The 26713-nt window shown below is 45.0% G+C and overlaps 1 protein-coding gene across 24 annotated transcripts in view; it reads left to right on the top strand.

The window, feature by feature from the left end:
* Positions 1-26713, top strand: part of LOC139276737 (plasma membrane calcium-transporting ATPase 2) — a 430975-nt gene that overhangs the window by 108479 nt on the left and 295783 nt on the right. For 18 of the 24 annotated variants that reach the window (XM_070894743.1, XM_070894736.1, XM_070894732.1 and 15 more), the window contains 3 exons: positions 9028-9285; positions 10798-10923; positions 20771-20896. The exons of 1 other annotated variant lie outside the window; for it this stretch is intronic. In XM_070894743.1, the coding sequence (XP_070750844.1) occupies positions 9028-9285; positions 10798-10923; positions 20771-20896 (510 nt within the window). Of the gene's footprint in view, positions 1-9027; positions 9286-10797; positions 10924-20770; positions 20897-23471; positions 23487-26713 lie in introns of all 24 variants that reach the window. 5 more of the 24 variants (XM_070894747.1, XM_070894745.1, XM_070894744.1 and 2 more) reach the window with 3 other exon arrangements.

Raw genomic sequence — 26713 nt, 5'->3', positions numbered from 1 at the left:
CTCGCTCTCCTTGCCAAAACCACCCCACCATTGCAGGGTCATCCTGGAGAGCAAAGATAACCCCCAGATTTTTTTCTTCACTACCAACTAGCTCCTTAAACCCCTACGCCAGGCCCCCTCTGCCCACACCTCCAAGAACAAATGCAAGTAAGTTATGTGTCATGTATGTAACCACAATGTAACACCACTGTATTACTGTATACTCTCAACCTAGATGCACACCTTGACCACAAGGGGTGAACTTGTGGGAGACACTCCTTATCTGATCACATAGGTATAAAAAGGGAGGTTCCATGCAGGGTCATCATCTTTGGAGTCCTGTAAATAAAGAGTTAAGGTCACAGACTGACCTTGTCCCCAGAATATGCCTCGTGTGGTTTCATGTTGTCGAGTAAGGACTTTACATTGGCGACAAGAAATGGGAATTCATGGCCCAAGAGAATGGCCACCGGTAGCACAGCGGAACGGTTCTGTGTTGGGGAAGACAGACGATTTTGTCGAGAGGCTTCAGCAAAGCTTCGTTATGAAAGAATGGCTGGGGTAAGAAGTGGCCGACAAGCGAAGGGCTCATCTTTTGACCAGCTGCGAACCAAAGACTTATGCGCTCATGAAGGACTTACTAACACCCGAAAAGCCGGCGGACAAAACCTTTGAAGAACTTAGCAAATTGATCGGAGAGCACCTAAAACAGGCGACTAGCGTACATATGGCTCGACACAGATTCTACACCAACCGACGTCGTGAAGGACAGAGTATACCGAACTTCGTAGCGGACCTCCGGCGTCTGGCCAGCCTCTAAGTTCACAGACGCCTGCAGGGGGGAGATGCTTAGGGACTTCTTTATCGAGGGCATCGGTCATGCGGGAATCTTCTGCAAATTAATTGAGACCAAGGATTTGACCTTGGAAGCGGCAGCGTTGATGGCTCAAACTTTCATGGTGGGGGAGGAAGAGACGAAAATAATATACGCGTGCAATTCTGCCTCTAACGCGGCGATGGATCAGGGAGTTAACATCATCAATGTGACTCAGAGCCCCGCAGGCAGGCAGGGGCAGTCCGACACTCCCCAGGCAGCAATAGACCCCAGAATAGGATTTCAACAGAGACAATGGCAGGCTGAACAGACATTCACGCCATCACAGTGGACAATGCGGCCCAGGATGGGGCCATTGACACCCACTAATAGGGTACTTAAGAGCAGTCAAAGGGACAGTCAGCGCGGAATGCTTGGCCATAGTCCCTTTGTTCCCAACAATGGAAACTTTAGCTCATGCTGGAGGTGTGGGGGAAAACACTCAGCTAGATCTTGCAGATTTCAACAGTTTGTCTGCAGGAATTGCAATCTCAGTGGCCACTTAGCTGGAATGTGCAGGAAGTCTGCAACCAGACGAATATATGAGGTGGATGGACCAGAAGAGGGTTCTTTGAGGCAGGATGACTTTTGGGGCAAATCGATGGATGCCGAGGTTCAGCGAGTCCATGTGGCGAATATTCATAGTTCATACACCAGAACGCCATCAATGATGATGAGGGTTTTATTAAATGGTATACCTGTATGCATGGAGCTGGACACTGGGGCCAGCCAGTCACTCATGGGCATTCAGCAATTTGAGAAGCTATGGCCACTGAAAGCCAGTAGACCCAAATTAGCACGTATTGAGACTAAAAAAATCATTCCGGTGAGAGGCAGTGCAATGTTGGCTGTCACACACAATGGGTTAGTGAATCGGCTGCCACTCTCGATTGTCCCGGGCAATGGTCCCGCACTGTTGGGGAGGAGCTGGTTAGCCGAGATGAACTGGAAATGGGGGGATGTTCACGCAATGTCATCTGTGGAGCGAAGTTCATGCTCACAAGTCCAACAACAATTCGATTCACTATTCCAACCTGGCGTCGGGACTTTCAAAGGCACTAAAGTAGTGATACGCATCACCCCGGACGCCAGGCCAGTGCACCACAAAGCCAGAGCAGTGCTGTATGTGAGGCAGGAAAAGATCGAGAGTGAATTGGACCGGCTGTTGAGAGAGGACATCATCTCGCCTGTCTAATTCAGCGACTGGGCGAGCCCCATCGTTCCCGTTCTAAAAGCGGATGGCTCTGTCAGGATCTGTGGCGACTACAAGGCCACCATTAATCGGGTGTCCCTACACGACCAACACCCGCTCCCGAGAGCGGAGGACCTCTTCGTCACACTGGCAGGTGGCAAGCTGTTCACCAAGTTGGACCTCATTTCAGCCTATGTGACCCAGGAACTGGCCGACGAATCTAAATTACTGACCACTATCAAGGGACTGTTCATTTATAACAGGTGCCCGTTTGGCATTCGATCAGCGGCTGCAATTTTTCAACGACACATGGAAAGTCTGCTTAAATCCATTCCTGGAACAATCGTATTCCAGGACGACATCCTCATCACAGGTCGAGACGCCGAGGAACACCTCCACAACCTGGAGGAGGTGCTACGCTGACTGGACCGGGTAGGCCTGCGACTCAAGAAGTCTAAATGTGCGTTCTTAGCTTCTGAGGTTGAGTTTCTGGGCAGGAGGGTTGCTGCAGATGGGATTCGGCCCACCGAATCCAAAACAGAGGCGATTCGACGAGCACCCAGCCCTGCAACACATTGGAGTTGCGTTCATTCCTGGGACTGTTGAACTATTTCGGGAACATCCTGCTCAGCTTGAGCACATTGTTGGAGCCGCTACACGTGCTCCTGCGTAAGGATTGCGATTGATTTTGGGGGGACTGTCAGGAACGGGCTTTTGATTGGGCGCAAAATTTACTTTGTTTAAACAAGTTGTTGACCCTGTATGACACCTGTAAAAAAAAAATTGGTTCTGACATGTGTCCTCGTCCTATGGGATTGGGTGCGTGTTACAGCAGGGCAATGCTGAGGGTCAACTACAACCTGTGGCTTATGCCTCCAGGTCGCTTTCTCAAGCAGAACGGGGATATGGGATGGTTGAGAAGGAAGCGCTTGCATGTATTTATGGTGTAAAAAAAATGCATCAGTACCTCTTTGGTAGGAAGTTTGAATTAGAGACGGACCACAAGCCATTAACATCGCTGTTGTCAGACAGCAAGGCTATCAATGCCAATGCATCAGCTCGCATACAGCGATGGGCTCTCACGCTGGCTGCTTATGACTACTCCATCCGGCACCGGCCCGGGACTGAAAATTGTGCTGATGTGCTCAGCAGGCTTCCACTGGCCACCACTGAGGGGGCAGCGGAGCAAAGCGCTGAGGTGGTCATGGCTGTCAATGCCTTTGACAGCGCAGGCTCCCCCATCACAGCCCGCCAGATCAAAATCTGGACAAACAGAGATCCCCTCCCATCCCTGATTAAGAAATGTGTCCTGACTGGGGATTGGGCGCCCGCACACAGAGCATGCCCTGAGGAGGTCTGACCGTTCCACAGACGGATGGATGAGCTCTCCATCCAAGCCGACTGCCTACTATGGGGCAGCCGGGTAGTTATGCCCCAGAAGGGCAGGGAGGCATTCATCTGGGAACTCCACAGCGAGCACCCAGGCATTGTGCTGATGAAGGCCATTGCCCGGTCACACGTTTGGTGGCCTGGAATTGGTTCAGACCTGGAACACTGTGTTCGCAGGTGCACGACATGTGCCCAGCTGGGTAATGACCCCAGGGAGGCCCCGCTCAGCCCGTGGCCCTGGCCCACCAGGCCATGGTCACGCATTCATATTGACTACGCAGGCCCGTTCATGGGTAAGATGTTCCTTATTGTGGTAGATGCGTACTCGAAATGGATTGAGTGCATCATTCTGAATTCATGCACGTCATCCACCACCGTGGAAAGCCTACGTGCGATCTTTGCAACCCATGGCTTGCCGGACATCCTGGTTAGTGATAATGGCCCATGTTTCACGAGCTACAAATTCCGAGAGTTTATGTCGGGCAATGGCATCAACCACATCAGGACTGTGCCGTTCAAGCTGACGTCCAATGGCCAGGCAGAACGTGCGGTCCAAATCATTAAGCAAGATATGCTCAGCATTCAAGGACTCTCCCTACAATGCCGCCTATCGCGTCTCCTGCTGGCCTATCGATCCCGACCACACTCACTCACGGGGGTCCTGCCTGCAGAGCTACTAATGAAATGGACACTCAAAACTCGGTTGTCCCTCATTCACCCAGTCCTGACCGACATAGTTGAGGGCAAGAACAAGTCACAAAACGAGTACCATGACCGTAATTCGAGAGGGAGATGTATAGAAATAAATGATCCTGTATTCGTCCTCAATCATGCCATGGGGCCCAAATGGGTTGAGGGCACTCTAATTGACAAAGAGGGGAATAGGGTCATCATGGTAAAACTCAACAATGGTCAGATATGCTGTAAGCATCTGGACCAAGTAAAAAAAAAAGGGTTCAGCATCGACACGGAGGAACCTGAAGAAGACCATGAGATGGAGCTCACAACATTGCCAGTGAACGAGCAACAAGATCAATCAGAAGAATGCACAGTCCCTGTGGTCAGCCCGGACAGGCCGGAATCACCACAAGTGACAGACACTCACGTCAGTGTCCAACAACCAGAGCCCCAACTGCGGCGATCCACGAGTAAGCATCGACCACCTGAAAGACTAAACCTATGATCCCAATAAGACTTTGGGAGGTGAAGGTGATGTCATGTATGTAACCACAATGTAACATCACTGTATTACTGTATACTCTCAACCTAGATGCACACCTTGACCACAGGGGGTGAACTTGTGGGAGACACTCCTTACTTGATCACACAGGTATAAAAAGTGAGGTCCCACGCAGGGTCATTGTCTTTGGAGTCCTGTGAATAAAGAGTTAAGGTCACTCTTGACCTTGTCCCCAGAATGTGCCTCGTGTGGTTTCATGCTGTAGAGTAAGGACTTTACATTATGGACTTTATTGGCGGTAAAGTGATTTGGGATGTCCTGAAATCATTAAAGGCGCTCTATAAATACAAGTTTTTCTTTTCATAAGATTGAAACTATCTGTTCAGCTGCCTCTGCTGCTCCACTCCCCCTGCCCTAGCCTTGAACCTGTGTCTTTCTCTAGTTTCCCTTCTATCTCCCTTTATGCCCTCTCTGAGCTCATTTTGTCCATGAAACTCTCTTCCTGCTTCCTTGACCCTTTTCCCACTAAACTGCTGACTACCGAACTTCCCTTTCTGGCGCGCTTGCCAGCTGACATTCTGTTCAGGTGCTATCCCTTTCTCAATAGACCCACCCTTGCAAACTACTGCCCCATCTGCAACCTCCCTTTCTTCCAAATGTTCTTGAACATGTTGTCACCTCCCAAATTCATGCCCATCTTTCCCACAATTCCATGTTTGAATCTCTCCAAACAGGTTTCCACACCTGTCAGAGCACTGAAAAAATCTTAATCAAGTCACAAATGATCTGACCATCCTTTTGATCTCTCTGCAGCCTTCAGCCATTTAGGCCCCATGCTCCCATCCCTCCTCAAAGCCCTCCTCCACTCCACCTCTCCTCCCTCATTGAAGACGGTCTTTAAATCCCACCTCTTCGACCAAGCTTTTGGTCATCCCTTTTCTGGCTCATTTCGGTCCAATTTTATTTGATTATGCCTCTACGAAGTGCCGTGGGGCATGTTTCTACTTTAAAGGAGATATATGAATGCAAATTTTTATTGCTGTTGTGGTGATGTGAAAGCATTAAAATTCTTCCAAGTGTTGCTACAAATGGCAGCATCACTGAGGCCCATATTGTTCCAATCACATAAGCACATAGTGATACAACTAGTGTAATACAACAGCTATGGCTGCGACTGTTCTGAATAGGGTTTCCAACTCTGGTCAGATGTATTCCTGATGGTTTTATTACATGACACCCTGCCTCCCACTGCTCCACCACCACGCCCCGCCATGAGTCGCCTAACACGTCCATCCTCACGGCACATCGTCTTCCCACGCCAATTAGAAAGCGAACAGACTCCTCATGATTCAATTGGATGATTCTTGAGTGTTGAACAGCCTTTTTTTACCAACTTCAATATTTTTATAACTAATAAATGAAAGTATTCAAAGAAAATGGAAAAAAAAAGCGCACAATTTCTTTGAATCCTTCTGACTTTTCTCCCGGGTTGCTTGCAGTAGTGTCCTGGAGATGAATCTTGGATTCCTGGAGACTACAATACAATTTTGGAGGGTTGGAAACCTTTGTCTTGAATGAAACCTATGAGTAGTCCAACATACTGCACTTTTGTGTGGTTCTGATCTGCCTCCACTCAGGGCGATGCCTCAATGTGCCAGCTTGAGATTGTACACAACCATATGCAGCCATCGCTTGAAATTTAATTAAATGTGGCCATCAGTCAGTGGTCAGTAACACTTGCAGTCTGTCCAGTGGCGTACCTAGTGCTTTTGTTCAATGTACCACATAGAGAAGGGAAGATAGAAGACTTAAAAAAAACAGAAAACGTCACATTCCTTTTTACAGTAACAAGTACACTTGTATGTATCAATTCAATTGTAATCTTAAACTTTTGAATTTTGTTGGCCAGTATAATATTTAAAAGAATTATTTTTTTTCAGAAAAGGAAACATTTGTTACTGAAAGCAGATAAGACAGCTCACATGTCTGAATCTTAAAAATTATACAGGATTATAAGGTATACATTGCTGAGTCTTCTGAGAACAATATGGCAAGGAAAGATATTCAATTATTTTTTTCTTTTTAATCTTATGAATGAATATCAGAAACATCAGTGATATCATTCAGTTCATTGCATTGGAGCAATGCCAGCAGTCGGTAGAGTCTACTAAACTGAGAGAAAGTATTCACACACACTCTGCAATTAATGAAATCAACGACAACCAAAGTGGAGCCCCAGAGACTGTACCTTCTTTTCACACAGGTCGGTGTTGCCCACGATGGTGAAGGGCCCACCATTCCAGCTCTTTTTGAAGCCCCAACTTGAGGAGATGTTCTCACACAGGTCGGGGTGGCCCACGATGGCTTCAAAAAGAGCTGGAGCATGCCACTGAAGATTCCAGCGCGAGCTGACACAAATGTGCGACAGCTTCGAGGTGGGCGACTGGGTGATGTCATCAAGACCCCCAGGTCGCCATTTGGAGCGTGGGCAGGAACATCGGTGGGGCCCTGGTACAGCAGAGGAGCGGGAAGGTTGTGGCGGACTTGTGATGAGTGATCAGGGCGGAGGAGCGATGAGGGATCGTGGCTGAGATTTGGTGGGTGATCGTGGCGGAGGTTCTGCGAATGTTTGGTGCGGAGGTGCTGCGAGTGTTTTTATCGCAGAGGACCAGAGAGAAATTGTGGCGGAGGTGCAGCGACTGAGGGTACGGGGCCCAGAGAGCCGCGGGCCTAGGTGCAGCACGGGCCAGCCCACACTGCGATATGTGCGCGCACTAGGTCCGTGCAGCAGAGCGGGTCTACAGTCGTCCTGGTTAACCCTTGCCACTGGATAAAGGCCTAGCTCTGTCAAACCCATGTGATGGCTGATGCGCAATAGTCACCACACATTAAAAAAATCCACACACAGATATGTTCCACCCCCTCAATTGGAGTTCAAGATTGGAACATTGGGTCCTTCATCGAAACATCTGTGAACTCATGTGGAAGCAAGTCATCCTCGTTTGAGGGACCGCCTATAATGATGACCTGCCTTTATTTACATTTTTCTGGGAGTATCCTCAACTAATTGTTCTTGTGCTTCCTGAATGTTTGTATGTTTTGTTTTCATTGTAGGTAATACCATCTGCTCAATCTCACCTTTCCCCATCTAAGGTTGTGGACAAGTCGATGAAATTCATGTCTTGCCCCTGAACCTCCATCGTTTCCATTCCAAAAACCTGCTGGCTATTTGCAGACTCATTGGTGTACTCTAGTTAGTTTCTGAGTAAATTAAATATATTTTAATATTTTAAAACTTTTAAAAGGTGCCCTTGCGCCTAAAAAAATAAAGTTTAATTTTAAGAGCCCCCTCGAAGGACTGCAAATTGGCACAATTAGCAGAAACGCGTCTTGCTGATTAGTTTTGTGGGCGGGGCCGACTTCCAGCACAATGTTTTTTAAGCTAGTGCAGAAGATCGTGGAAACTTGATTTGAGCTGGACGTAACTTGCGCTTGAAATTCCTCAATCTTTTGTGCTAGTTTGGCCAATTTGGGGCAACTGCAACCTAGCGGAAACACTACCCCAGGATGTTCAGTCAAGGCCTCAACGAGTAATGCCAAGCTTGGTGTTACTTGAGCATTTAATTCTGACTTACCTCACCACCTGCTTTATTCTCTTCAACCTTGCATAATGGACCTTGGCCTGAACTAAAATTTCCCAATTTGATCAAAAAATGTTTCAACACAGCGCTGCAATTTAATGTGAAAAATTGATAGCTGGCAATTACTACTGCTCCCTGATTTAAATAAAGTTGCCTCAGGAGCATTAATCCTCATTTGCTGAGCAGCGTAAAGACATATTGGCCCTGAAATTCCAGTCCTATGCTTCCTGCGGGTGCTTGCCAGAAAATGGCTAATAAAATCCGCGTCGACCTTTTCTGCTGCGCCCACCAGAGATCCCGGTCCCGAGGCCTTCTCTTCTTGCGCAACGGAGCGCGTGCACGTTGGGATGTCCGTAGGAGTCACGTGGGCCTGGACACCCAATCACGGTTAAGTATTTTCTCATTCATAGCAATAGGAGTTTCGTAAGTCCAGACCTGGGGAGGCCGGGATTTCAGGGTCAATAGCAATGATTTACTTACCATCTGATGCTAATAAAGTAGTGTGTTCAGGCCCTCCCTTGAAAATCAACCCATTTTAATTTCATCCTCATTTAAAACTAATCTCCAAATAATAACCCAAGAGGTCTATTCTATCAAGTGCTTCTAATATTTCATAACATTTTCAATGAAATGTATTGCTCTATTAAAATAAAACCTCTACTGGTTACATTCCAAAATTGATATGATTGGGATAGAGTAGATAGAGGGTGGTTAAGCTCATCCTTTACTGTGACTTGCAGTTGAACTAATTCTGTATCTGCTGTCTTCACAGTGTGTGGCAGTGCTGCAGGTGGTGTGGAAGGTGAAGGGGAAGCCGAAGCAGGGTGGATTGAAGGAGCGGCTATCCTACTCTCTGTTTTCTGTGTGGTTTTTGTAACTGCCTTTAATGACTGGAGCAAAGAGAAGCAGTTTCGAGGTCTGCAGAGTCGGATTGAACAAGAGCAGAAGTTCTCTGTTGTCAGAGGAGGCCAAGTCATCCAAATCCCGGTGTCCGAAATTGTTACTGGCGATATTGCACAAATTAAATATGGTAAGCCTGAACAGTGGGATTCAATTGCATGCAACTGATTGTAATCAAAGAAAGTATATGTTCCCCTTAACGGTGTACGCTCCCAAATAAATTTATGGAGCTGACCTCTCCATTAGAGTGGTGAGTTTTTGACAAAAATATCTGGCAATTTTGAATTTATTCTCCTTTTTTTATGCCCCCTGGTTCAGGTCTCCCTTGTTTGTTTCGGGTCCCCCTGTGACACGCCTTTTAAGCCCACACAGAGGGCAGAGAATTGGCCTGGCTTTTTGTTCCTGAGCCATCACTGGAAGAGGAAGCTTATCCTCTTTGGTTGGACGACCAGCAGCCAGTCAGTGTAGTTTGTAATAGTTTCTGATGGTTACTGAGGAGAATGTTGATCGCATCCAAAGAGATTTGGACAGAAACCTTATATTTAATCCCCTTTGTTTCTTTAGGCCTCCCTTTATGAGCCTGTTTTTCAGCTGAGAGGTTTGGCAGGCAACCTGCGAGTGGACTTCAGTGGTGCTCTATAATTGCCTGAAAAGAGCCGCACAAGAGTCCCCTGTGTTGAATCTGTCTCCAATTTTCTTACTCTCCGTGTCAAATATTTATTCAATGTTGCTCAATTATTTTTGCGTATGTCACCCTGAAAATATATCTCTGGGTTTAAATGGGTTTGCATTCCTATTATACTTCCTGCTAATAAACATCACTCCTAATATTTTCCTGCTGTTGACAGCTCTGCTCTCCCAGGTGGAACAGATGAAGCCAGAAACTCAATGTGTGAATCCTTATCCTTACATTCTATAACACTTCCGTTGAAGCTCTAGTGTGCTGAATTACCACAGCATCCATTTTTGATCAAATTTAAGACAATTGTAGTGGCTACTCATAAATTAGATGTAGTTGATTAGTATGATCTCATTAATGCCCTTGGTATCTGGCTAGTTAGTTATCTTTGATTAATGCTTTCCATTTTTTCTGGTTATTTTTATCTTATCTGTCATTTGCAACTTTTTTGCGGGATTCTGTGCTCATTATACTGAGGTGTATCAGTACTAGGGAATAGAACATTAATCCAGTTTTGACATCCAGTGCCAGCATTGAACATTCCCTTGTGAATACACTGGCCAGAAACAGAGTGAAGCTCCTTGTACTCTGTCCCAACAAAAAAAATGTAACCTCAGATTGCAAAGATCATTGTTTACTGCAGCAGTATACAAATAGCCTTGTCAATTCTAATTTGTGGTATATATTGGAATTTGACCTATTGCATTGCAAGAATTGGGAACATTTAGACCCAAAGTCATTGTAACTAAGACTTGACAGCCGACAGAAAGATAAAACTTTTAATCCCATGTCCCAGAGGTCAAAGCTCTGTTAACCTATTGTATAACCCCATGGTTAGTTTTAACGGTTAACACTTTTGTAATGACCGAGTCTAATTGCTCTGTAATTGTTTGTAATAGGGATGCATGATAAATTATTTGGCAGAGAGTTCCTGATCCCCTTTATTTTGTCTTTAATTATCAGGTGATCTGCTCCCTGCGGATGGTGTTTTAATTCAAGGAAATGATCTTAAAATTGATGAAAGTTCTTTAACTGGAGAATCTGATCACGTCCGCAAGTCTGCAGACAAGGACCCCATGCTACTTTCTGGTGAGTAGACTGGTGACATTATTATTACATGCTATATCAGATAGCGAGGAATACATCAAGAAATAAACCTTGGAGCAACATCAAATGTCATACGACAGGAAGAAAAGTGCAGAATAAGAGAACTATTTGAATCTGCATGTTTCAGGCATTGAAAGGCAGCTCGCATATTTTGGAAGGCAGGAAATCCGGTTGGAGGACCACAAAATATGGACTTGCATCAATGCTTTAAAGGGGTGGGCTGGACAGATTGGGTGGGTGGGTAGGGGGCGACGGAGGGCATTGATAAAGAGAATTTGGGGTGGAAATTCAGTCTTCTGCGGCCCCCCTTAGTGCCCCGGAGGGATGGCAGTGGCAGCGGAAAGCACGCGCCCAGGCAGCCAGCTTCCAGCGCCTCGCCGGGACATTCGGTGCCGGTATCAACAGTACCGCCCGGGAGAGGCGAGCTGGTGTGCAACGACCCTGGTTGCGACACCGGCTCAATTTTTGGTTGCCGCCCGACCCTAAGCGTCCATAGAGCGCCCTTGTGGGAACAGTTGTGAAGCAGGGGTTGCAAGCAGTATCAGCCGCAGTCAGGTAAGGAATGCCGACCTCGGGTAAGTGTGATTGTTTTTTTTTAAATTTTTATTTTCCGATTTATGTTCTGGTGGCGTGAGCTACGTATTGGGAATGTTTTTGGTGGGTTTTTGCCAGGTTTTTATTTCCTCCCAGGCCTCTGTTATGGTGCTCCGAGGCCGGCTGTTTAGTTCGGGATTTTCCCTTGCTCAGCTGGCCCAGTGCCTTAAAAGAGGCGTGCAATGCCTCCCTTAGCACCCTGCTCCAAACTCCGGGCCCAGGTGATGAATTTTGCGGCTGTAGACGCAAACCATTTGCCAGCGCAAAATTTACCGCTCCGCCCGGGACAACGTCACAACTGAGGTGCGACCGAATTTACAACCCCAAGACTATGAAGGAGGTAAGGATGGAGCAAAATAAGATTATACTGAAGGCCTCAAACTTCCTAAATCATTCATTAATAAAATTGCCGAGTCCTGCTTCCTGTAATCCCTTTAACTGACGCTGGTTTAGGCTGTTTCCCATCCTCCACTGCCCATGTATAGTTGGTGGGGGGCAGGGCTGTGGGGGAAGTGGGTTGACCCCTGACTGAGTGCCAAGTTAATGATGACCAAAATGGCATTCGGGTCCTAACATCATCGGACTCCAATTTGCATATTGTATTGAGATTTTGCTTGTTTCTGGCAGGAGCACAGGCTGCCTAAATCGAGGCCCACTCGAAACGCACAGCAGGCGGGCCTTGGGTGGGGAATGGGCTACTTTCATTTTGTTACCACCCCATTCATGATGGAAAAGGAGTAGAAATGAAAATCAGGTCATAGGATTAAAAAGGTGTGGCAGCATGAATAGCAAGTTGGTTCAAAGACCGAAAATAGGGAATTATGGTTGATGGATATTTTTTGTACTGGACGGATATGATGTGCCCCGAGGGTCTATGTTAAGACTATTGCTATTAATGTTGTGTATCTGTAAAGCATGCACTCCCATGTTCCGCCACCAGGGAGCTCATCCCCTGAAGTCCCAAGGGATCCCAGCATCCCTTGGGAGCACTGTATATAAGCCGACCCCTAAGGCGTGTTCCTCACTCTGGAGTGTCTTATTAAAGACTGAGGTCACTGTTACTTTAACCTCCCTGTGTGCAGCCTCATCTGTGTTAGGAACACAATAGTTAATATAGGTAAATGATTTGGATTTGGGTATAGAAGGCACAATTTCAAAATTTGCAATGATGCAATTATAGGGAACGTGATTGATCATGAAGTGGACTGTAAGGGACTAAAGGAGGAGATGGACACTTTAGTCGATCGGGCAGATAGATATCGCTGAAATTTAATCTAGATACATCTGAGCTGTTCAATTTGGGAATAAAATAAGGAGAGGACATATATATTAAATATTAAACTTTAAAAGTAGAGGACCAGAGACTCCTAAGGGGTTTAAATACACAAATATTTAAAAGTGGGAGGACAAATTGATAAAACTGCCAAAAAAAGCTTAATTTTTATAAATAGGGATAACGAAGAGGTAATGTTGAACCAAGTTGAATTCCATTTCTTTTTTTTTAACCACAGCCATTTGTTATCAATGTAGGTGTTTAGAATTGTGCCCACAGTTACAACTTGTTCTTGCTTTTCTGATTTTTATGTTAAATATGGATTCAGTTTTGTCACGATAATAACATGGGATGGAAATGGATTATCAGTTTAATCATACCTTTCAGTACAAATGCACACTGTTGTGCCGCTTTTGACCAATGATGATTTGGAAGAAAGCTGGTGCAATTCTCTTTGAATTGAAGAGGATACAATATTGTGCTCTGAAACCTTTACATAATGTAAACTGAATCTAAAACACATCAGGACTCTTTTAAAATGAAGTTATACATTTAAGGCTCTAAAAAGGAATACTTTCTCAGCAGATCAATGTAAGATTTTAAAATGTGCTCAAATGTGCCCCGCTGAGATTTTGTCATATGTGAGCAGAGATGATTTCTCATGCTCAATCAATGTCACCGGGAAGCACGGCCTTTGACTTTTCTGAAGCTTCATTTGAAGGAGTCTGCAGAGGTGAAAGCAAATGAATATTACAATTCCTGGTAACCCTACATCAACCACACCAAATCATTGAGGAAATAAAAAAAATGGCAAGCTGACACATTCTCAATGAGTATTCATTTTATCAGCTTTCAGTTTTTAACTGGACTGACAAAGGTTTGTGATGGTTACCCGCTGACGAGCTTTCACTGCTAGGTTTTAAGTATTCACAGAGGGACAAAATGAGCGTCCAGAGGCTACGCAATCTGTAACACCGTTTTTTGACATCCTTACCTTCAATAAACATTCCACAAGGCTATTTTTAGCTCTGTCAGCAGACATGTACTTCAATGACTTCCACTGCACAAGGACTAATTTACTGTGTCAAGGATAATGAAAGACAACACGTGCTGAAGAAATATGTCACTGCAGTGTGTGTGAAGCATATTGAACATTTTGAAATATGTCAAGGTTTTGTCGAGCAGCTTCAGACACAGATTTAGAAATCCACATTTGTCACAAACAAAATTGTAGACTTAAAGCTAATTATAAAATGTATTCTTTCTAGCAGCTGTGCTAATTACAGAGATGAACAGATCTTAATGAACCTGCAATCTGTCTACTACACATGTAAAAATGGGGAATAAGATTAAACCCTCATACATTCTCAAATTGGTTTGTGTTGAGGTCTTGAGCTAATATTGGTAACTGTTATTACCCCATCTCCTTGAAGTGTAAACACCTTATTTTACATTTCTTTGCACCAGACCATTGCATTGTTTAAAGGGGTGACACCCCACCCCTTGTTGCGGATTTATTTTATGATGGGGATAGTCTGTAAAGAGTCCCCTGTTAAAATTCGCAGCATGAATAGTGAGATTTTATTTTAAGTTCTTTTTACTGAAACCAGAGAATAAATGAAGTAATTGTGTTTGATAAATAATGATATCACTGGTCCCTACCAAGGCCATGCCATAGCTGGTCACTGAAAGACAAATGACATGATTTCCCTGACATGATTTGCCCTCCAGTATTCTTTCTCCTCTCTGGGAAGTACGTTGGCTTTGCTCAAGTCACACAATTGAGACCACGGAGTGATTATTTTCACGGTGTTCTGGTCCCTCTGCGCATACGCCCCCATTTGAGGCGCCTGAACATTGCCTGGGGAGCTTGAAGACCTTTTCTAGTGCTACATAAGCGCACCTGACGGATAAGCCCATACTGAACATTTTATTTAGAAAGGCGCCAGCAGTGAAGTCATGTCCATGTTGGAATCAATTATTAAGGATGAAATAGCAGCGCATTTGGAAAGCAGTGACAGGATCAGTCCAAGTCAGCATGGACTTATGAAGTGGAAATCATGCTTGACAAACCTTCTGGAATTTTTTGAGGATGTAACTAGCAGAGTGGACAAGGGAGAACCAGTGTATGTGGTGTATTTGGACTTTCAAAAGGCTTTTGACAAGGTCCCGCACAAGAGATTGCTGTGCAAAATCAAAGCGCATGGTATTGGGGTAATGTACTGACGTGGATAGAGAACTGGTTGGCAGACAGGAAGCAGAGAGTCGGGATAAATGGGTCCTTTTCAGAATGGCAGGCAGTGACTAGTGGAGTGCCGCAGGGCTCAGTGCTGGGACCCCAGCTCTTTACAATATACATTAACGATTTAGATGAAGGAATTGAGTGTAATATCTTCAAGTTTGCAGATGACACTAAACCGAGCTGTGAGGAGGAAGCTAAGAGGCTGTAGGTCGACTTGACAGGTTAGGTGAGTGGGCAAATGCATGGCAGATGCAGTATAATGTGGATAAATGTGAGGTTATCCATTTTGGGGGCAAAAACACGAAGGCAGAATATTATCTGAATGGCGGCAGATTATGAAAAGGGAAGGTGCAACGAGACCTGGGTGTCATAGTTCATCAGTCATTGAAAGTTGGCATGCAGGTACAGCAGGCGGTGAAGAAGGCAAATGGTATGTTGCTTTTCATAGCTAGGGGATTTGAGTATAGGAGCAGGGAGGTCTTACTGCAGTTGTACAGGGCCTTAGTGAGGCCTCACCTGGAACATTGTGTTCAGTTTTGGTCTTCTAATCTGAGGAAGGACATTCTTGCTTTTGAGGGAGTGCAGCAAAGGTTCACTAGGCTGATTCCAGGGATGGCTGGACTGTCATATGAGGAGAGACTGGATCAACTGGGCCTTTATTCACTGGAGGATGAGAGGGGATCTCATAGAAACATATAAGATTCTGACTGGACTGGACAGGTTAGATGCGGAAAGAATGTTCCTGATGTTGGGGAAGTCCAGAACCAGGGGACATAGTCTTAGGATAAGGGGTAGGCCATTTAGGACTGAGATGAGGAGAAACTTCTTCACTCAGAGAGTTGTTAACCTGTGGAATTCCCTGCCGCAGAGAGTTGTTGATGCCAGTTCATTGGATATATTCAAGAGGGGGTTAGATATGACCCTTACGGCTAAGGGAATCAAAGGGTATGGAGAGAAAGCAGGAAAGGGGTACTGAGGTGAATGATCAGCCATGATCTTATTGAATGGCGGTGCAGGCTCGAAGGGCCGAATGGCCTACTCCTGCACCTATTTTCTATGTTTCTATGTTTCTATGTCCAGCCGACGAGCCCCAACCCCTGAAAGCCTTTTTGGCAGATGTGAAGTATTTGCTTCATGGGTTCTTTGCTTAAGAATTCATAGGAACACATTGCTATTCAGAATTAGTTGGTTTATTAACATAGGTTTAACAATCACACTACACATTACCAGTTCATTCACTAGGCTCACAACTGCATACCTCATCGTAGTTGGCCTAGAACCAACTGACTGGGGTTTTATTGTGAACATCACATGACTGGCTAAACCACTCACAATGCAACAGCTCTACAAACCTATGAGCATACTCACAGGTGCAGACATTACAGCAGGGCAGAATGTTTGAGCAATGGGGCTTCAAACAAGGACTCCATACTAGCACCGGGCCTGAACCAGAACCCCATCGCAAGCTATCGGAGCTCAGGTTGGGGTTAGGCCCCCATCAACATGTTCAAAAGTCGGTGAACAGCTGCGGTCCAAGGTTTTCTCCCTCATTAGGGGCCGAGGCGACGACTCAAACCATGGCCCAACAATTAGGTCCAGGAAAAGACAGAAGGGCCCGAACCATAGCGGGTAACAGAAGGAGGGTGAAGCGTGGGACCCTGCGGTCCCTGGGATCCCCAGCAAAACATTTAAGTAAAGTCCGTTAGCTCAGAACTGCCATGCCAAGACAGCCCGGGATGGAGATTTAATCTCAGTATTTAATCCGTTCTCTCCATCAGGTGCTGGGATTCTCTTCAGTTTTGGTTAAATTACCATAGACCCGGGAGAGGGAGGAACTCAAGTTTAAATCAAAAACATGGTTTAAGTTTGTTTTACAGGTTCCCCTCAAATGGTTCGATCTTTCCACAGGCCGAGGATTGAGGGAAGAGGGGAGTGAATAAGAAATAAAGTTAATTGACCTCCATTTCCTGTGGGATTTATAACCAAACTGAAGTCATTAGATAGCAGTTTATCAAAAACATACACCTCATCTACCCTTCAAATTAAAAAAATCATAACTTGGATGGTGAAGCCGGAGCTGATTTAATGTCTTTGGGAAACTAATGTTTTCCACCCACCAAAAGGACAGACTCTTCATATTTCATGTTTCACTTCAATTGGACACAACTCTTGGTTCTGGAAGGGTGCCCCTGGGTTTCCTGTTTACAAAGCAGGTATTTTAGTGCACCCTGTTGTACATCATGGCTGCCTGTCGATCAGATGATGTGGGGACTGCGAATGAGCCGAAAAGGCAGTTTATCCAGAGATTGGTCCATTTTAAACACAAATCTCATCTGTTTGGATTGGATGGTAATTGGAGGATCTTCACAAAGCTAACTATACTTCCACATTCTGGCAAGGCTGGATCAAATTACACATTCCAGACAAACTGTTGGGTGTGTCTTGTCCTCCAAGCAGACCAATCAGAAATCTGGTGTTGCAAGTAGAGGCGGCCTTGAGATCACAATTCTGCAAGGTCGAAAAGTAAGGATCCGCTCACACTCTGCTTCACATTGTACCACCTCACTGTTCTCAAAATATTGAAGTCTCTAAATCTTGGGTTAATGTGACTTTCCCGTACTGAATTCCGATATGTTGACTTTCTGGGTAGGGTTAATGATCGACAATGTGGGCCAAGTGCTAAGAACAATCCCTCTAGACATTTCTGTGGTTCATGTAACACAGTCGACTGTCACCCAAACATAGCAGATATGGTATGATTTGTATTTAAACGTCTCAAACAATCAAATAAAATGTATTTAGATTGGTATGTGACCATTTACAAAAGACAGGAACGATTCCTTTTGGTCCATAGGGATTCGAAGAGAATATGAAAACAAAAACTGAAATACTGCAGATGCTGGAAATCTGGAAAAAAAAGAAAATGCTGGAAATACTCAGCAGGTTAGGCAGCATCTGTAAGTCTCTCCACACATGCTGCTTGACCTGCCGAGTATCGCCAGCATTTTCTCTTTTTATCCAACAGAACACGTGTTCTAACACTGCTCTAAGTGTCGTGGGTCAAACTAAGAGCATCACATTTTTAAATTATGTCTCTGGGTGTATAAGTCTTGTTTCTATTTCGGGAATGAGGAACTTTAATGTTTAGACACATTAATTTACATTCCACACACGATCAGGGACATTGAATGCCAGAGATCTTCACTAAAACGGCAGCCACTTCCCATTTGAATGAAGCATTGCTCAACGTGCTTTACACTGCAGAATGTATTTCTCACCTAAGCAATTACCCTTTGCTGATCCTGCCTCTGTTGGTGAATTAGAAATGCAAGCAGCTCCATTGCACATTTTAACGAATGCCTAAATATTAAAGCTCCACACTCCAAATATAAACAAGATCTATATAGGCGTAAGGAAGTCATTATATTGTCCTCCACTTGAGAGGTGGGTGTGAAGGTAAGGTCTAAAAAAGAGATTACCACTCAAAACATAATTATACTTGTGTTCAACTAAAATATCTTTGTTTTGTTAAAAAAAAACAGACATTTCTTGAATTACACAACAGAAAGAGTTCTTTGAGTGGAATGCCACACATAGATTAATTATTCCAATGGCTATTTCAAGCAAACCAACTGCTATAGAGGCAATCATGCATGTATAACACATTCACAAAGATTTCCTTGTTCCAAGGGTTTGATTGCTCTTTGCAGGATATAGTTATTAGAATGACTCCTTAGGTCTATTTAATGAAACCAGTAGGCATTTTCTGTGACTTATGTTCCAATGTTAGTACTGATTCATGCACAAGTACTATTCACATGCTTAAAATATTGTTTCCAAAATAGGCTTTTGCCAGAAAGCTGGCATTTTGGTTCAAACAAAAGACATGTTGATAGAGTTTGCCACTAATGTAAAATCTGCTAACAATGGGTATAATTCCGAGCATGAACTCAATAATTTTTAAAATTTGAGGAATTTCTTTAACCCCAGACTCCTGTTTCAGTCCAATAATTAATTAAATATATTTTGTTTCCTAAAATTTTGATTTTCAAAAACAGTGTCCTAAAGGATGGAACAGTGTTGGGCTGGATTTTTGGCTTTGCTGTTTTTGGGGTGAGAAAGTTAGCACTCGGGAATAGTTTGCGCCTCAGTAATTAAGTTTGGGCAGCTGGGCTCTGCGTCGGGATGCAGCGCTAAGGGAGGCGTTGTACACCTCTCTTGGGCGCTAGTGTGGGAAGCTCCCGAGCTAAAGAGCTGAGCCGGCAGTGCTCCGAGAGACGCCAGGTGGGGGGCGGGGGGGGGGGGGTGGTGGGGGGTGTTGTGCAGGGCCGGGTGGAGGGGGGGGAACCAAAAAGAAATACCACAAAAATGTTCCCTAAACATTGCCCACGCCACTACAACACAAATCGCAAAAAAAAGTTACAAGTAAAAACAATCACACTTACCTTAGGAGTCCATTACTCACCTCTTTGCCGACGAGATGGTTGGACCGCTCTGATTTCCCAGGCGTTCACTGCGGGGCGTGCTGAGGGGCATACGGGTTGAGCAAGAGTCAAAACTTGCACCAGTGCACACCGGTGCAGCTCTTTCGGGCCACCACAAAACCGGACCCGAGGATCGCTGCAGGGCGCTAGAGGTTGACCGCCCGGCCAGAGCACCTCACCGCCGCCATTGCCGCCGCTCCAGGGTGAAAAACGGAGCAGAGAAGACCCGAAAATCCAGGCCAAAGTTCTTTTGCTGACTGCCTGTTTCCATTTCTCCAATGTCCAAAGAAAAGGTCGGTAAGAGGGCAAAAGTTTATCCTCCTCAACTTTGTACATGAACATATTTATGTTGAGCATCAGCTCTTGATAGGAAAGCACTCATTTTGTACATGGACCCAACATGCCCATCTGTGTAAGTAGTGTCTGGGAAGAGAAAATTGGATCTTGTTTATCAACTAATATTCTGCTCTAATCTAATGGCTGGATAGTGATGGTAGTTTGAAGAGCAGATAGATTTTCAGAGTTATAGCTCAAAGAAGCTGGGAAGGAAATGTTTTACTGTGATCATCTCTTAATGGGAATGTCTCATGTCAATAAGGTTTCCTTTACCCAAACAGTTTTGATAAGCAAGCATCGATAAAAGTACATGCACTCATCCAATTTGGCAATAATATGTTCTCTAAGTGTGCAAGAATTAAAGTTATCAATCCATTTCTAACAGCAGGTTTGCAATACATGATGGGAAGCATATAAAACTGGTCAGGTTTTATTGTATGATAATAGCAGGAGGGTATGATAATCTGCTCAAACAATCAAGCTAGCAGTACTGTTTATGAAAAAAATGTATCCATAATATCACAAAGGATCACAGTACGTGGCTAACTGCGTGCCAATAAAGCTGCTATTTAGTTTACTACTCCAAAGATGGATTTGTTACAACACTGACCAAGAATTTTCCAGTTTCACTATTAAATGGGTGTTTTATCTTATCAAAAGTCTAGTGTTGAATCAAAGCTGACAGATTATACCCTTTGAGGAAATATTTCCTCCAACATCATATCAACTGGCTTCCATGTTCTGTTGTTAGAAATCATAATTGATAATGGAATTTGTCTCGCTATTGGTTGGTACTTGCTTAGACCCGGGATGATGGGAATGACATAACTTTTGGCTTTGAGTGAGTGGGGGTTATCATCCTTTTATAAGACTACTTCATTGATTGCTTTTCTTTGACAGGTACCCATGTCATGGAAGGTTCAGGCAAAATGGTGGTTACAGCCGTGGGAGTTAACTCTCAGACTGGCATCATATTCACATTGTTGGGCGCAGGTGGTGAGGAAGAGGAAAAGAAAGACAAAAAAGGTAATTTTACTGCAACAGAAAATAATTACGTATTGATCATGAACTTGCAAGTTGATCAGTAACGCGTGACTGGATTCTGAAATCTCTAAGCTGAAGCGCTGGTTTGTTTCTGGCACATACTAAGGTGCATTATAGACAGAGTCACCGGTATGGATTTTCCAAACAGGAGCACTTGCTTTATTTTGACATAAAGTTGGCATCCGTGATTGGAAAATTGATCCGGAATGCCAGGTAGCCAACCGCTTTACCACATTCTCCGATAAAAGTTTTGAAGGGATGCAGGAAGCACCCACTAATTTGTGGGTGGACGCATGCAAATTAGTGTATAATTATGTGACGACATTATACGTGTGGTTTTCCTGTCACTTCCGCTCCTTTAACGATGTTTCCATTACCCCGCCAATATTAACTGGTTGTTCAGGATTGCTAGGGGCTATGCTCCACTTAAAGAGATTAATACTGAGTTTAAACTACCTTATGTGTTTTTTTTCTGTAACCAATAATGTTTTTGAAGAGCCTGCAGCTGTGGTGGTCCCTTTTCTTCTTGTTTCTGGTGCCACACGGCTATAATGCCTTTCTCATTGAGAATTCCTGAATAACTCAGGCCTTTGGTTAATAAAAGGAACAGGGACTGGCAGGTAAGTCGGGCTGCACCTGAGATGTACTTCCATTGCAGGGTATATAGGCCGAGGTACCTCCAATGACGAGCAGTGCCCGCGGAGACTTCAGTTCAGCGAAGTAACCATTATGCATTTGTACCACATGCTGTAAACAGACATGCAGCCAAACACCACTGCCACAGCGCTGCCAGTGGCTGTTAAAGCCACAACTGCCCCATCATTTTATGCTCTGGGGTCTTTTATGAGAATCATACAGCACAGGAGGAGGCCATTCGACCCATCGTGCTTGCGCTGGCTCATTGAAAGAGTGATCCAATTAGTCCCATTCCACTGCACTTTCCCAGTAACCCTGCAAATTTTTCCTTTTCAAGCTCCTACTAGATATATCGTGAACATCAGCCAATCAGCAGTGCATAGATCTATGAAGCAAGTCACAGATTCAGTGTTTGACTGGGCATCCAGTTCATCACATTTACCACAGACACCAAACAGCAGCATGAGAGAATGCTACAGTTTTACAGAGTGGGCTATTAATTGTACAAATATAGCCCCACAACATCCATTACATTACATCACTACTGCTATGAATTGCAAAGAATTGTATTCTCATTGTGCAGCTTGTCTGTAACCATCAGCTCGGCATAATGCAAGTAAGTGCTCGCTTTTTCAACAGCTGTCATGATGCCTTCATTTTAAGGCAGTTCACATTGTTACCAGTACTTGACCCTGCAAATTTAATTTGAGGGTGGCTCCTGGGACATCAAGGTTATCCTTTGCAGCCTTGACTTGTGACATCTCTGCGGTTTCCCAGATCGCCAGCTGAATGTCGATATAATGAGATGTATATCTGCGCTTGGAGTTATCAAGCACACCATTAGTACATTCAGGCAGTGTTTCAGGAGCCTGAATCAATTTGGGGGCACCTTCAGTACAGCCTGGCAGGATTTTAGGATTTTTACTGCTGCATGTTGTACAACTTTGCTGCAGAGGACAAAGGGCCCCCGAGGCAACACGAGGAACTTTGAAAGGAGCTGCACAATCATGAAGAGCCAATGGAAGACAACTTTTTTGCCAGCAGTTTGAGAAATTCATGCAACTCTGCACAAGAGAATTTCATTCAACCTGGAAATACACTAGCTATCCTCCCTGTGTCCTCTATGCTTAGACCTCCAACTAAAATACCTTCCCTTTTCAGCACAACTCAGAAATCTGAGCTTCTTATTGCTGATGAAACCACTGCCCAAACCGCCACAGACAAGAACAGATTGCAAGCAGTGTGTCTGTGTGTGGTGTATGCAAGTGCACCCACTGTTTTCTGCCATGATGCTTCCCCTTGGTGACAATTTGTAAAAAATGTCCTTTTGATTGCCATCTAGTTCTTCCTCCAGATGTTACTTCAGTACCAGGAATACACGAGGTGATGACTGCTGTGTGTCAGTGGCAGACTCTTGGAATTGAAGTTGCTCTCGCCTCATGGCAGCAGAGTCTTGGGCTGGACTTGTTGCAGCACTTCCATTATTGGACTGTTTGCAGCACAAAAGGAGGTCATTTGCCAAATCATTTCTAAATGAGCTCTTTGATAGAGCAATCGAGAAAGAAATCCACTGTGCTGTTCTCTTCCCATAGACCTGTATCTTCCTCTACTTCACATAGGTATTCAATTCCCCCTTAACTGATGGGTCTATCCCTCAACCTCCCTGTGGCAAAGCATTCCATTGTGCAACAACCTTGTATGCAAATACATTTCTTATAGCCTCTCCCCGCACTCTTTGTGGCAGTTATAAATGATGTTCGTCACTGACTCCTCAATCTTGGACATAGTTTTTCTCTGTTCACCTTATCAAAACCTTTAATAATAATAAAAAAAATCTCTATTAAATCTCCTACCAGTGTCATTGGGACAATGAAGTTGTAAGATGTTTGTGTTCACAGGAAAAAAACAAATAAGAGGTAAGAACGAAATTTTAAAAGTTGTAGTCAGCATGCTAAAACAGACAGCTTGAAGATTCTTAACTTTTTGCTTGCTGAAAAATACAGGTTGAATCACGTAAAAATAAAAGCAGAGATTGCTTTGTGCCAAATGTCACGTTACAAGGGAGGCAAGTATTGTTAGCTTCGGCTGCTTAAAAATAATGAGGCATTATCCCAAATATATGCAACTGAAAGTTAATGGAATCAAATCCTGCAGCTATTAATTAGGCATTTGTGGCCTTCTAAAAATGTATTCCCTCAGAACGTTCCCCAGAGTCTATGGACCGAAGTGCAAGTTTAGCACAATACAATTAGCCCAGTTAGAAACAGAACGAAAGATAGTCAGGCAGGATTTTCAATGTGGAGATTAGAGAAACTGCTGGTCATCAAATCACCAGAGAATGTCAACCATTGCTGTGAAATTCCATGCTTAGTGAGGTAATTGTCCCACGAGCACTTAAAGTACATAAAGAAATATAGACCAAGGAAGTTTATATTTTTGCCATTTATTACACTGGTGCACAAAGAGGAGACAGAGCCACTCGACAGATTGAGCAGACTCATAGGGCCTAAGTTTCGGGCCGCGCCTAGAACGGCGCAGCCCCGACCTGGATGCCTGTTTTTCGCGCCACAAAGTGCGCCTAAAAAAAATTTACAGATTCTCCGGCTCCCTGCTGGTCCTCTGCAGCCGGGCGCAGCGCAGTACGAGCTGTAGGGGGCGGAGCTAGGTCCCTGCGCTGAAAACAGTGCCAGGACCTCTGCACATGCGCGCTACAGTGGCCGCGCATGTGCAGTAGCTCCAGGCGCCCAAAACTGTGTGGGAGGGGCCCGAAGCACGCAGCCCCTAGCCCTGGCCGAATGGCCTCACTGGGGCTGCGTGCATAAGGCTGCCTCCCACGCCCAGCTCCTGCTTCCTCCCGACCCGACTCGACTCCCGCTTCCAACACCTCCCCGCCCCCCCCCCCCCGCCCCCGGACTGGACCCGACCCGACCCTGACCCGTCTCCCACTCCCCCCACCCCGGCCCTGGACCCGACCCGACCCCCCGACTGGACCCGACCCGCGCTCCCGACCCCGACCCAACACCACCTACCTGTAAATCTGGTGCTGGGGACGGGCCCTGCCCGAAGTCTTGGGCCCGGCCCGTTCAGCCTCCCCCCCTTCTCCTTTCCCCCCCCCTTCTCCTTTTCCCCCCTTCTCCTTTCCTTCCCCCCCTTCTCTTTCCTCTTCTCCTCTCCCCCCTTCCCCTTCTCCTCCCCCCCTTCCCCTTCTCCTCCCTCCTCTTCCCCTTCCCCCTCTGCCTCTCTCCCTCCCCTCCCCCTGCCCCCCCTCTTTCCCTCTACCCCCCTCCTCCCCCTCCCCTCGCTGTCAGAAACACAGACACTGAAAGGCAGAGAGTGAGAGACACACAGACAGACAGACAGAGAGATAGAGACACTGACAGAGACACACTGGGGGGGTGGGGGGAATACCAGCACGCTGTTGGAGGGCTCCCGGTGCTGCAGTCGGTAAGTAGAAAATGTTTTATTTATTGATTTAAAAAAAAATTATTTCTTATTAATTTTTTTTGATTGATTTATTGGTTGATTTATTGATGTTTTTATCATTTATTATTGATGATGGCTCTTTATTTGTAAAACTGAAGTGTTTAATGTTTGTAAACTTCCCTTTAAACCCCCCCCCCTCCCCATTCCCTACGCCTGATTTGTAACCTACGCCTGATTTTCTAAAGTGTAGACAAGGTTTTTTCGAGCGTACAAAAATCTTCACTTACTCCATTCTAAGTTAGTTTGGAGTAAGTTTTCACTGCCAAAACTTTGAAAACAGGCGTAATTGGCTGGACACGCCCCCTTTTGGAAAAAAAATTCTGTTCCAAAGTGAAACTGTTCTAACTGACTAGAACTGGAGCAAACTAAATGCCGAGAATTTGAATTTCTAAGATACTCCGTTCTACACCAGTTGCTCCAAAAAATCAGGAGCAACTGAGGCCGAAACTTGGGCCCATAAAGGGCCTAAATTTCCCCAGGAGTTGCTCCATTTTTTTTGGAGCAACTTGATTTTTCTGGAGTATCTTTTTAGTTGCAATTCTGGCCATTTAATTTGTGCCAGTGTAAGTGAGTGAGTTAGGTTTTTTTTTCGTTTAGTTTTTTTTTCAAAAGTGGGTGTTCCCAGCCACTTACGCCTGTTTTGGCCATTTAAGTGAGTTTGGCCAGAAAATAGTTGCTCCAAACTAACTTAAGCCAGGGTAAGTGTCTACTTTTGTATATTCTGAAAAACCTTGAGGACATTTTAGAAATCAGGCGCAGATAGCCAGAGATGGGGCGGGGGGGCGACAGGGTTTGGTGGGGAAGGGAAGTTAGAGGATTTTCCAAAGCATTAAACACTTCACTTTTAAAAATAAAGAACCATCATTAATAATAAATGATACATAAATCAATCAATCAATCTATAAATAAAAAATAATAAAAAATCAATAAATAAAAAATTTAAAGTTTCTACCTCACCTACTGCAGCATACTTAGTCATCATGTAAAATGCTGATTCTATTTGAGATACATAGACATTAAAGGGGTAAGTTCTGGCAGGGCTGCTAATCCAAAAAAAAAGGGTCCTGTCTCCTGAAAAGAGTGCTTGGTAAATATGTCATATATGCATGCTCAAAGTAATTAAGTTTATGTACTGGAGTATATTATATAGACTGCCAAAATTATTTCCTTAACACTGCAAACAAAATGGCCGAAATCTCCCTGTGTACACGCTCCATACTGCCGTGTTGCCATGGGAACTGTTCAGAGAGCGCGGGAAGGCAGTGGCCGGCCTGTGCGGCAGGCCACTCGGCCCGGGATAGGGGATGCGAACATCGTGTCATCCCTTCGGCTAGGGATAGGGTCGCCCGGAGACAGGACGTGCTGGGAGGAGCAGGAGCTACTGCGCACGCGCGCAAACTCCACTGCACACGCGCGCAGCTGCCAGCACACTTTTTGCCCACCACGCGTTCCGATGCACTGCGCCACAGGCCTGGAACCAACGTGGAGAATACGGAGGAAAGAAATCAGTGCCGTTTCTGTATTACAAAGTCCGCACACTTCATGCCGGTGTGCCATTCTAGCAGAGGGGGTAAACTTGGGCCCATAATCCTTAATTGGCAACAAAAGACAGAACATAAAAACATAGAAAATAGGTGCAGGAGTGGGCCATTCAGCCCTTCGAGCCGACACCACCATTCA

The sequence above is a fragment of the Pristiophorus japonicus genome, chromosome 12 (assembly GCF_044704955.1).
Source record: "Pristiophorus japonicus isolate sPriJap1 chromosome 12, sPriJap1.hap1, whole genome shotgun sequence".
In the NCBI taxonomy this organism is placed as follows: domain Eukaryota; kingdom Metazoa; phylum Chordata; class Chondrichthyes; family Pristiophoridae; genus Pristiophorus; species Pristiophorus japonicus.
The sequence above is the reverse complement of the archived record's forward strand: the minus strand, read 5'-3'. Positions and strand labels throughout refer to the sequence as shown.